The sequence below is a fragment of the Cyprinus carpio genome, chromosome A4 (assembly GCF_018340385.1).
Source record: "Cyprinus carpio isolate SPL01 chromosome A4, ASM1834038v1, whole genome shotgun sequence".
In the NCBI taxonomy this organism is placed as follows: Eukaryota; Metazoa; Chordata; class Actinopteri; order Cypriniformes; family Cyprinidae; genus Cyprinus; species Cyprinus carpio.
The window spans coordinates 33,838,458-33,850,969 of NC_056575.1; the positions used below are offsets into that span (position 1 = coordinate 33,838,458).

Here is a 12,512-nt window from a genome sequence, read left to right on the forward strand (position 1 = left end):
ACATCTCGTGGTAAGGAACTCTCCGCTTTTGTTACACACCATAGCTTCCTGCAGTACACGGTCATGCCTTTTGGGGTTTGAAATGCTCCCACTACATTTGAGCAGTTGGTAAATCAAGTACTCTCTGAATGCAAGGCTTACTCAGACAATGTTGTTTTTTTTTAGTTCTTCTTGGTCCGAACATCTTCGCACCAAATTCTAGAGCTTTCTGTACATCAGGCTAAAGCCAATCTAACCATTATCGTGGCCAAATATGACTTTAGAAAAGCAAAACCAATTGATGCTGAAGTTGATGCTTTTGGTAAATTCCCTACACCTGCTACCTGTTATGAACTCTGTCAATTCTTAGGAATAGTAAGTTATTACTGAGGGTTTTGTTGGAATTTAATGAGATAAGCTGCTCCTTTGACCGATTTGTTTACTCTAGCTAACACTCCTGTATTGGTTGCACCTAATTTCCAGAAACATTTTCTTCTTGCAGTAAATGCCAGTGCTTGTGGTGCTGTTTTTTTTTATGTGTCTATGGTGTCTTTTTCCTTTCTTTCCCTTTCTCTGATGTCCTAGGACCCAGGAGATCTGAGGGTGAAATGGAGTGGGATTGCAGAGAGGTGTATCCCAAGCCTTAATGTATCTACTTGTGTGATGTTGGCAAGCGTCTGTGCCTTGCGGGTTTTACGGAGGATGAGGACTGTTTCCTGGGAGAGTAGCCTACAATACGGTGTCTGTTTCTATAAAGCGGGGTAATTCCAACTTTGCAAGTACAGTCTGGCATTCTGACTCAGTCTGTAAGTACGTTTTCATTTTTAAAGAATTTACCACTGATGACAGTATAAGTCATTATAATCAATAATAATGTCCCCACTGGATGCAACAAAATGCCTTGTTTATAATGGGTTTTATTGTTTTTGTCTTGTCTAGGATGATATGGTAAGGGGTGTAACATTTACGTCACATGCTTGAGGAATTTGGCCAATCTCAATGCACTGGATAGCTGGCCAATGAGTGTATAACTTGCTTTTCAGAACGACGAGCTTTGTAAAATTAGACGCGTTTCAGAAAGGTGGGGCATAAAGGAGCAACAATAATTTACATTATGTGGAAATAATGTTTTTTTGAACCTCAAACCACATAAACATTTTATTACACCAAATAATGTTCTTTGTAGCAATGTCATATTACCCCTTTAATATGGATTATACAGAGGTGAGATGAAAAGAAAATACCATCTTAAATTTTTTAAGGACAGTCAGTTCACCTCAGAGATAGTTACATAAACTCCACCCACAAATGTATCATGATTCATTTAATATCTCAACTGATTTGAATCATTACATATTTATATTGGTTTTCAACCAGCTCGCTACATCGCTGGCATCGTTACATCCCTATTTACTACTGACGCTGAGTGACATACTGCACCAAAAGATGACGGTAATGCACTGGTTTAGAATATGACCTTGTAAGAAGATACTGTGCTGCTTCAGTCTACTGCAGGTTCAGTCCAAACTGGAAAAGATACATTGTTTTAAAAGTAGCTGATCTACTGGATAAGCTGCTAAAAATTTAGTTACGTTACTTGTAGCTAGCTGCTGCCCAACACTGGGATTAACTTTAAACATTATTTATGTTCAGGGATGTTAATGTTAGTAAAGCACTTTTAAGGATAAGTAGAAAAAAATCAATTACAGACATGTAATAACTCACGTTTCACATTATATAAAATAAAGTGATTGTTAGATATTGTTGCATAATTAAGTGATAGAAATGTAGGGTTTTCATTGTTATTAATTCAGAAGTAGATTTGAGGGTTTAATAACTCTTTTGTTCAGAGTACTTCTGTACTATGTTTCAGTACAGCTGGACATTTTTGTGACATTTTAGATCAAATGAGTGAATTCAGCTTTAAGAATGAAAACCAACCTGTTTGTTTCTCAGTATCTTCATGTTTGACTCTGAATGTTTCTTCAATCTTCATGTCTTCATGCTCCTCTTTAATAAAGGCCATCTTTATAATGGTGTGTCACGTGGATCTCAGTTTTTCTGTGTTTAAGATGAGAATAATTAACAGTATAAAAATAAGTCCAAACTAAATCTCTGTCTGCGTCTCAATCTGCTTCCTAGTTCAGTAGTTTCTGCACACTGGTGAGGGAGTCAGTCAGAGAGAGAGATAATGGACTTAAATCACCTGAAGAGAGAAAAAAATAAAATAAAATAAAAGGTTATTATTTGTAATAAGATTATTTGGAATTTACTGATTTGTAGATTATATATAATAGATTACACTTTGATGAAACATTTGTAGATGGTTTATAAAAGTTATTATTACTAACTTTTTTTAAAATGAAAAAACTAGTGGTGGAAATTTTGATTCTTTCAAGAGATTCGTTAATTTTCAGTTCGTTCACTAAAATGATTTGTTCAGATTCATTCACTGATTCTTTCAGTGACCATTTCTTCATATTACACAAAATATGCCAGCAGGTGGAGAAAAAGAGTGTCTTATGTGTTATGTCTTAAGTCAACGAACGTATTCACTATTTACAAAAACTGATTTAGCTTTATTAAAATGTGTGCATAATCGCATTTAATAAATAAAGTCTAAAGTCGTTCAGATGAACAAAGCACAAGGTTTTCTTGCATAATTAACATTTTAATTGTTTGGTCAGACAGTTCATATATTCTATATTCACATTCATAAATCGGGGATTAAACGTGGAGTTATGTTCTGTATGCTAAATATGAAAACAAGAGTATGTGCAGTAGCCTACCTATAACTGCGCTTTGCATTTTGTGAGATTGACATCCTAAATGGCCGACTGACCCGGTTTACTCTCATTCATTTTGTTCACGAACGAGATAAGCTATGTACCAGTTCATTTCATTCACGAACGAGATGTACCAAATTATTCAACTCGTTCACGAACAACATGGGTACCAGTTCAGTCATTTTTTTTTACTATCGATAAATTTTATAGAATCCATATATGAATGAAAATTAACCATAAAAACCTTCAAACAAGGATTAGAATAATTTATTTTACTTTTATGGATATGAAATTTACCAAATAAAATAATAAGATTCAGCATAAAGTTTACAGATATACTTTTTGATTCAAAATAAAATAAAACATCTTTTGAAGACAAATCACAACTATAACCAGTTTTCTCTGACATACAAGGATAAATCTTCCCAAAAATGCTAGTTGTAACATTCATAAAAAAATATGTACCAATTTTTCTGGCTGATCTGAACAAAATGAACAGTTTCCATCAATACACATTTTGACAGAGTATAATTACTTACATAAATGCTGTGAAGGATTTTCAAATATTCCTAAGTTTGTTAGAAATACAAAAGAAATCGAAAAGCGAGTGACCAAGCTTTTTTCCACATAATATCTGTGAAGCAAACGTTCCAGAAAAATTTTCCGCTAGAATTTAGGTATCTACTTTTATAAAATAATTGTTTAATAAATTTATTTGTACACTTTTTACTGTTCTAGGGATATCCCAACCCAAAATGAAAATTTGGTCATAAGTCACTTACCCCCATTTCGTCCCAAACCCGTAAAAGCTTTGTTCGTCTTCAGAACACAATTTAAGATAAATAACAGTGACGAGGTCCAGGAAAGTATGAAATGCATTGTCAGAATATCTGATCTGCCATCAGTGGTTCAACCGTAACGTTATGAAGTGACAAGAATGCTTTTTGTAAGCGAATAAGACTTTTTTTTATGACTTTATTCAACAATTTGTCTCCTCTGTCCCACGACACAAGGATTCATTTCTGTGTGTATTTAAGCTTTGATTTGAATGAAAACAGTGCATCGGTGCAGCATGGCTGACACAAAAGAGCGTAAACTGCTTCTCCAAAATGGTGCCAGAGACACAGAGGAGAAAAAATTGTTGAATAAAGTCGTAAAAAAGTTTTATTCGCTTACAGAAAGTATTTTCATCACTTCATAACGTTATGGTTGAATCACTGATGGCAGATGGACTATTCTGACGATGCTTTTCATATCTTTTGTGGACCATGACAATATTATTTATTTGGCAGTCTATGGGACAGTCTCAAGCCTCCCTGTTTTCATCCAAAATATCTTAAATTGTGTTTCGAAGATGAACAAAGCTTTTACGGGTTTGGAACGAAATGAGGGTAAGTGATTTAATGACAAAATTTTCATTTTGGGCTGAAGTATTCCTTTAATGTCAACCCCATTTAAGCAAAGTACAGGTTTAGATCGACAGATGTTATGACAACATATGACTTCAGTAGACCTGTGGGAATGGCTTTTATGCCAGAATTAAATTCTTTATATTTAATAAGAAATAACATTTTAGATTGGTCTAAAATGTCGGATAAAAAATAGATACCTTTATCCATCCAACTTTGTCAATAAAAGATTTCCGGTAAACTGTAATATAAGCTTTATTCCACAGGATTACTCCATGTGTAATAATCAAGAGATTGATAATATTTCGTCATTTTCAAAATTCTTGTCATAGCTCAAAAAGCCAAATATCACATGTTCATATAGTAGAAGAACAACACCTTGTCATTTATAAATCTATAAACCTCCCAACATAACCTCTTTGTATATTGACAATGCCAGAAAATATGAGGTACTGTTTCTGGGTGTAATGAACAGAATGAACAATTTATCTTCAATAAATCTGGTTAAAATATGCTAACAACATTTCTGCAGTATCTTAAATTAAATTAACTTTATTTGTAATGAGATATTAGATAATACCCATCTTTCCTCCAATTAATATTTCCAATAAACTTATAGCACTTGGTTTACTAACAATTTCTTTTTAAAATAAAAAAACGTATAGCTTTATTATTATTTTTTTGCTAGATGAAAACAAATTCTGGCACAGAAAGTGAAGTAAAGAAGCATGTTTGTCTGAAAAACCTCTACATAAAGACACAATACTAGAAGAGATAGCTCCAGTTACAGAAGGATGTTCTTTTGGGGTTAGAGGGCAATAAAATATGAAAGAAATTCATCATAAGACATTAAATACCCCTGAGAATTCAACAACTGTCCTACCAAAGGAATCCCTTTATCAAACCAGGTTTTCATAAATATACTCTTGTGATTATACAGAATAATACAATTATTCCAGATATAATACCGGTGTGGAGAAAAACTGTGCTTGTAAATTAACAATTTAACACAGTTTTTCAATTTTGTAATCACACATGAACAAAAACGAGAGACCACTAAGTTGGTCAAAAACAGTACTAGACTCTGTATTCCACACAGAAGAAGGTTTTTCAAAAAATACTTAAACCTGTTCATTTTGAAAGTGTTTTTTAAGACAGAAAAATCTAAATAATCAAGACCACCATTTTTATATGAATTAACTAGAGCTGCGAGATATTGAAAAAAAAATGCGATATGCGATACAATATTGCTTAAAGTGTGTAAAATCTATTTCGATTATATTTTAAAATATTTAAAAATGAAAATCATATAACCAATCTGTTTCACATTGTTTCTTGGAAAAGAAAGAATCACTGTAACTTCTGAAAGAGACCAGCAGTGTTCCAGCATTACATAAAAAGTAATGTCACAAATCAGAAAATGTCATTTTAACAAATGTAAATATACAAAAAAATATTATAATAATGAGACTAATTTTATATCATTATAACTTAGCTTTCCATACACTTTAAGTACTTCTTCATATACCACAACAAAAACTATAGTCTGAGAAAGTTCAAAGAGATTAAAGGATTAAAGTGAACAGTCCGGAAAAAAAACTAAGAAAAAGAAGATAAAATAACCAGTAGTATTCAGGTAGAGAAATGTAATGAATAAGTGTGAAGTAACACTGCACTGTGTTCACTGTATGAATTAAATTTAGATGAATCTTTGTCAGAGCTGTTTTGTTGTTTGATTAACATTAGTGACACATTCATGTCTCTTTAAAACCGACCGCACGGATCCAGTGTTTGATTTCTTTCTCAGCTGTTTACATTCATTTAAAACATGACTGACTGTGTTTACGAGAAAGATCGGCGAGACATAATTCTGTGTTTGTCTGTTCAAACATGAGGAGATGTTAAAGAAGAATCAACTCTGTGTTCAAGACGAGACACCAAAGAGTTGTTTTCTGAAACTTATTGCACTTAATAACTCTTTTTAACGTCAAGCACTTCTCTGTTAAATGTGTTAGAGATACCTTCAGAGCACAAGCATTAAGAGAAAAATCCCTCTGTAACCAAATATTAAATCTGCTCTTTTCTGATCACAGGATTAATATTTAGTGAGATTCTGTTCTGTTCACTTCTAGAAACAGACAAAACTAAACAGATCGAGCATCCTTTACGAGAATAGTACAAATGGATTTGTCTTCACGGCAAACAATTCACATTTTTTGTAAATTCAAGCAAAGACCTGAGGCACTTTTTTTTAAATAAAATCTAAAATTTAGTAGTCGATGATGGTCCTATTTGGTTTAATGGTTAGGTTTGAGAGAGTTTATGTTAGTTTTTGTTTTTATTGCGCTTTATAAGCTTAATTTATAATTCTTTATTAAGCATTACAGTAACACAGTCGGTAACAACTCATTTCTAAGTTTTATACACAATTCTCCGGAGTAGTTGTATCGATTTAAATACATTAAATGATTAAAATCACACACCTTTCTTCAGCCGAATCACAGACGCGGGAGCGCGCGCAGCCTTATGACGTCACACCGCCAGAGCAGAATAAAAGTCCTGTTCGTGAAATGATTTGAATGAACTGCAGAGCTGACAAAAGACCAAAACTGATCTTGATCTCCAAATTACAGGACTGGAAAGAACTTATGAATATTTCAAACTCATGGAGATTTTATAGAACAAAATTAAATTTGTGGTTGCAGGAAGATTTGACCATCTACATAAAGCCAATAAATCAAAGTTCAGCTTTATTTGTTTAAAGTGAATTTCATTAAAGTACTGAGACTGTAAAGTATTACATTGATGGTGGATTTTGACCGTCTGAATGATCAAATCTTTTATTAAAATGGTTGAAATAATTTCTTCTAAACATGAATGAAATATGATTTATATTTCCCCATATTAACTTTATTAAGATTGGCAGCATATCATTTGTGTAAAATTATAATATAACCCAGACAGCAAGCAGTTTCGGTCCAGATCCGTATGGATTTCACACGGGCCAGATGTGGGCCAGATCTGGGTCAACACTATGTTGTTACAAGTTACCTGCTAAGATCTCAGATTTCAATTATTGGAAGCACACTGAAAGTTAATGTTCTTTTATTTGAGCAGTTGCAGTTGTGGCCTAATGGTTAGAATGTCAGGCTTGTAATCCTAAGGTCATGGGTTCGAGTCTCATTATGAGTTTGAGTTGTAGGTGAGGAGAGTCAATGACCTTCAAAACCACGACTGAGGTGCACTTGAGTACTTGTGTGTGTGTGTGTGTGTGAGAGAGAGAGAGTGTGTGTGTGTGAGAGAGAGAGTGTGTGTGTGTGTGTGAGAAAGAGTGTGAGTGTGTGTGTGTGTGTGTGTGTGTGTGAGAGAGAGAGAGAGCGAGAGAGAGAGAGTGTTATTTACAATAACTATAACTTCTTAAAAAAAAAAAAAAAAACATTTACCTTAAATCATGTGGCACTTTTTCTTTGATTTCTATCCCATGCTTTGTCAAATTCATACGCATTTAATATGTGTCCAATCTCATGCAAGTGCTGTTTTTTTTTTGCTTTTTTACTTTATTATCAAGGGGGGGTGTAAAGTGTATAATATTTTTTTTAAGTGTGATGTTGTTTTGTGATTTTGGTGTGTAAAAAAAAACAGATTTTAAAAAAGAGAACTTTAATTAACCACATTTAAATTACTCAACATCCTTAATTCTGAAAATGGCTAAGCTCAATAGTGGGACCGGGACTTAGTAGGGAACACATTTTATATTTTTTAACTATAGACTTTTTTCTTTGCTTCTCCATGGAGGGCGACATAGCGGCGAGTGACTTCCTGTAGGATGCTTTGAACTTCCGTTTAGCAATTGTCAAGTTAGCTTAATGGCGAATCGTATTGGCTCTGGGAAATTTTGTGCTGCTAAAGGGTGTCACTCACAACATCTACAGAAAGCTCAAAAAGATTCTTGATCAAGAGTGTTATGAACACAGGCCAACAATTAGAGCGGAATGTAAATGCCCAAGACCATTTAAATTGCACAAGATGCCATCCGACGACGAGGGTAAAAGACAATGGCTAGACGACCAAGTTCTCATGATGTGTGCTTAAACATCTTTAAGAAACCAGCGTTTCATTCAGCATTTAAGTGTATTCAATATAAACCACACACACACACAAGGACCTGCATGTAAACAACACACACACAAAACACAAAGCACATACACACACAGGACACTGCATGTACACAAGCACATACACACAAAATCTCCTTCCTCACTAATGGCACCTCACTGCTTGTGAAAGTTGAGGAAGCAATTCCTTTCAACAGAAAAACACAGGTAGGTAACACATTTTGAGCACTGCACTTTTACAATGCCTGAACAACCTGGGTATTTGCATCTCCCCTTTCTTTCAACCCAAACAGGCCAATGACCGGTCTGATCAATGCGAACCAGCGTTGATGGTCGTGGTTCTACAGGGGTTTTTGGACACTTTTCAGGCTGTTCTTCCTCAGTGTGCTGTGATGGTCTCCCTCTTCTCTTCAAGGTCTTCTTCTCCAAACAGAGACATCCTGCAACTTCAGCTTTGAATTTTGCAAGGCTGCTCACATCCTTTGGGGGGATGCCACAGTCTCTGCTGTCTCTCCCGTAGAAGAGCCAGGCCTCGACAACAGCAAAATCAAACATGTGGAAGACCACTCGGTGATACCACTTTTTGGATCGAATCTTTGTTCTGTAGAGGGCAATGAGGGAGTCTAGTAGATCAAAACCCCTCCCATACTTTTGTTGTACTTGGTGACAATGCTTGGGGCATTTCACCTGGACTGTTGTCTTCTTTTTTTTGTCCCATCTCATCACAGTGGTTGCTGGATTCGCTGAGGCAAAGGTGGAGAGGAGAGTGACTGCTCGATTATCATGCCACTTCACAGCCCTAAGAGTAACCCCATTATAAATGGTCTCCTTTTCCTCAAAAGTCCCTTTTCCTTCCTTTCCTTTTCATGTCTTGATCTGTTGGGAGACAGCATCCAGCCAGACGATTGGTTCTGACTGTGCCAATGCAGTGGATCTTCCTCTTTTACAACAGCATCTGCAGGTCAACACTGGAGAACCAGTTGTCGAAGTACAACTTGTGGGAGATGTTGTCTGGAATGATGCTTGAAAGGGTAAGCACTATGTGTTACCACTAGCACCTATGTCAGGCTGCCCATTGCAAGGAGAGATACACCCAGTGTACACCTCAAAGTTGTAGACCATGCCACTGCTATCAGCAAGAACAAAGACTTTATATCCCCAGCGTTTTGGCTTCTTGGGATTGTACTGTTTCATGGGGTGTTTCCCCTTGAATGGGACAATTTGTTCATCCACACAAAGATTTTCATCAATTGGGATTGCTTGGAACTGCTCCAAGAGGGATGTCAGCAGTGGGCGCACCTTATACAGCTTGTCATAAGCTGGTTCTCCAATAGGAGCTTGCTTTAAGTTGTCAGAAAAGTGTAGATTGCGTTTGATAGACTCCCAGCGATGCAAGGCCATGGTGTTTGCAACACAGTCGATCCTTGTTGCTGGACTGCCAGTACATTCGGCATCCTGGAAGTCCGAAGATTGACATAAAAGAAACAAATGCCAATGAATTGCTCAATCTCCTCAACTGTGACTTTGAGTGGTTTGCTAGGATCACACGTATGGCATAGAGGTTGGTTTGTGCTACTATATTTTCAATACAGCTACTAGTGAGGAGGCATCTAAAGTATTCAGCAGGATGTTTCACATCTGTTGCCTTTGGCAGTCTGCCTCTCCATTGTGGTACTGGAAGGATTGTCCTGCATTTTTTTCCACACTAAATTCTTAGCTCGTGTGTATTGCTGCTGGCAAGCCTCTGTAAAAAAAAAAAAAATAATAAATTTAAAAAAAAATTAAAAAATAAAAACCTTGTGAGTTGCAAATGACATGCAAATGGTTTATTTTTAACAAATTTTACCAATTACCCAATCATCCTACTCTAATCAAGCCTGGTACTGTACCTCCATTTTTACCATCACCAGGTTCCTCATTCTCAGTCTGAACTTCTTCCTGTTGATTTTCTACCATTATGGTAGTTCCGTCTTCATCCTCATCTCCATCCTCACTCTCACTCTCACTCTCTCCCTGCCGAACTGTCACTATGACCTCATCTTCCTCATCACTACATGCCATCTCATCCTCACTCTCATCAACTGGCAGTGCTACCTGTGCTTTATACCTTTTTGAAGTGCCATAGAAAACGTGCGGATTCATCTCCTGCATTAATATGTGCATATATAGTATGTTTAATTACTTTTTTCTTATAAATGCATTTCAAAATCATGCAAAAATGCAAATACATTTAGATAATTCAAACTCTTTTCCTTACAAATAAAATATACTTGTATTCAAACCTAGTATGCCTGGTATGGCCTTATGTGATTTCCATTATGGTACAATGTTGCCCTCGAGGCAACATGCAGTTTTATGTAATTTCCTATGATATATTTGATGATATATAATGTAAAGTTTTTGAAAATACTGGTCTTTACTTACCAATGAAGGTGATTCCGATTTTTTGTAGCTGATTATCTGGACAGAAATAAGTGAAAAATGCCCTTTTTCAGTGGAGAAAAATATGGAGCCATGTGACATGTGCACGTGTGCTGAAAGAGGGAACAAAATGGACCCATGTGGGTCATGTGACCACTCTTTTTGCATTTTCATTGGTTAAATACGAGTTCCCCTCCCCTTAGAGAGCATAGACCAATTACATTTTATTAAGTTTTTATAAAAAAAAACCTAAAATAGACTATGTTGCCTGGAGGCAACACCGTACCATAGAGGGTTAAATATTATTTAGACTTTTTTAAGTATAAGTCAAGTATACTTAAATGTCATATTAAGTATATTTTAATAATATTAATAATAATCTTTTTCGTAAGGGGTGTTATACTTGCTTATTACACGGCTCTGTGGAATACTTAATTCTGATCGGTTAGTTGCGACATTCCAAGGTATTTTATCCCTCAAAAACAACCTGTAAAGGCTAATAACACAGGCTCATCCGGATAACAGCAGTCGGCGCTGTACTCTTGCTTGAACTATTTTTTTCTTTTTGGAAGCTTTGCGTTTGTTTAGCTAAAAAAGTATTAAAACTTGATTCAAAATGGTGTACAATTGTTTAATTATGTCATCCTTGTATCGCGGACTCGCTCTTGTTTCATACAAACGCAGCTGCTGCCATTTTGCTACGATTGTTTTGTACGCTGTAATGGATTATAAGAGAACTAACAAACTAGTAAGGTTTTAAAACATTTTCGTCTTAATTCTTTCATTGCTTTAATTATTTTTGTGATGAAATGTTGTGTAATACGTGGTTTGCCTGCACCGTTTCCCTTAAATGTCCATTTAGTTTGAATTTAGCCGCTTTGCTCGCAACTGCTGTCTTCACAGAAGCTTTGCGTTCAAACATTTCAACTCAAATCAATATTTTGCATCTAATTATTTACTTAAATGGCAAGTAGCCATGTAATAAGTGGGATAATATACATCCAGCCGGTTGTTCTCACAGAATAAACCCAGACAGGGTGATCAGGAAAGCATAATGAATCCTAGCTGCTTTTGCACCACAGACGTAATGCACATGGACTGCATATGGACTGGAGATGGAGTATATGTGAAACAGGTGTGAGGGTCACAGCATATGAGCAAAACACACACTATTATTACTGTAGTTGTTTAAAGATATTGCTTTCATCAGCAGAAACAGATATGCCAAACTGATTTATTTCCATGAATTTATGACTGTACTAGAGAATGCAGACTAACAGACGAAGATAACTGCATATTTATTTTAACTCTCTCTCATACAGGGTTGTAAAATGTAATACTCAAATTATATATTAAAAAAAAATATATACTTAAGTGAAAGTACAGATTTTACCAGTGGGAAACCGTCAGGGTCCTCTAGACCCTAACTTATTGTAAAAACAATATTTATTATTGATTGATTTACAATATTTTTAAATGTTTTAAAATATAGTATTTTAAATAAAAAAATAAGTATTACTAATTTTAAGCTATTCATAATTTGACAAACATCATCTAAATAAAATAAACACAATTTCTCTGAAAAAAACAAAAACAAAAGAAAAACAGCCTCTCCAAATCTGCCTATTCAGTGAATGTGTTAAAGAGCAGGTCATATGGTATTTTAAAGTGTCCCAATATTGTATTGGAGTCCCCTACATCAGGTTTAAATGCATCTAAGGTCAGAAAACATTGTAATTTTCTCAGAATATACATTTAATATTAGAGTCATTTGCCAACGATTAGGAAATGATTCGTTTCAA

The 12,512-nt window shown here is 35.2% G+C and overlaps 1 protein-coding gene across 4 annotated transcripts in view; it reads right to left on the minus strand.

Moving 5' to 3' along the window:
* LOC109062990 (gastrula zinc finger protein XlCGF7.1-like) overlaps positions 1 to 12,512 on the minus strand; it is a 972,510-nt gene that overhangs the window by 6,907 nt on the left and 953,091 nt on the right. The window contains exons 1-2 of one of the 4 annotated variants that reach the window (XM_042745585.1): positions 6,658 to 6,811; positions 1,921 to 2,040 (exon numbers count right to left, since the gene is read on the minus strand). In XM_042745585.1, the coding sequence (XP_042601519.1) occupies positions 1,921 to 2,005 (85 nt within the window). In that variant the 5' untranslated portion in view covers positions 2,006 to 2,040; positions 6,658 to 6,811. Of the gene's footprint in view, positions 1 to 1,920; positions 2,186 to 6,657; positions 6,812 to 12,512 lie in introns of those variants that run through there. The other 3 variants (XM_042745575.1, XM_042745588.1, XM_042745579.1) reach the window with 3 other exon arrangements.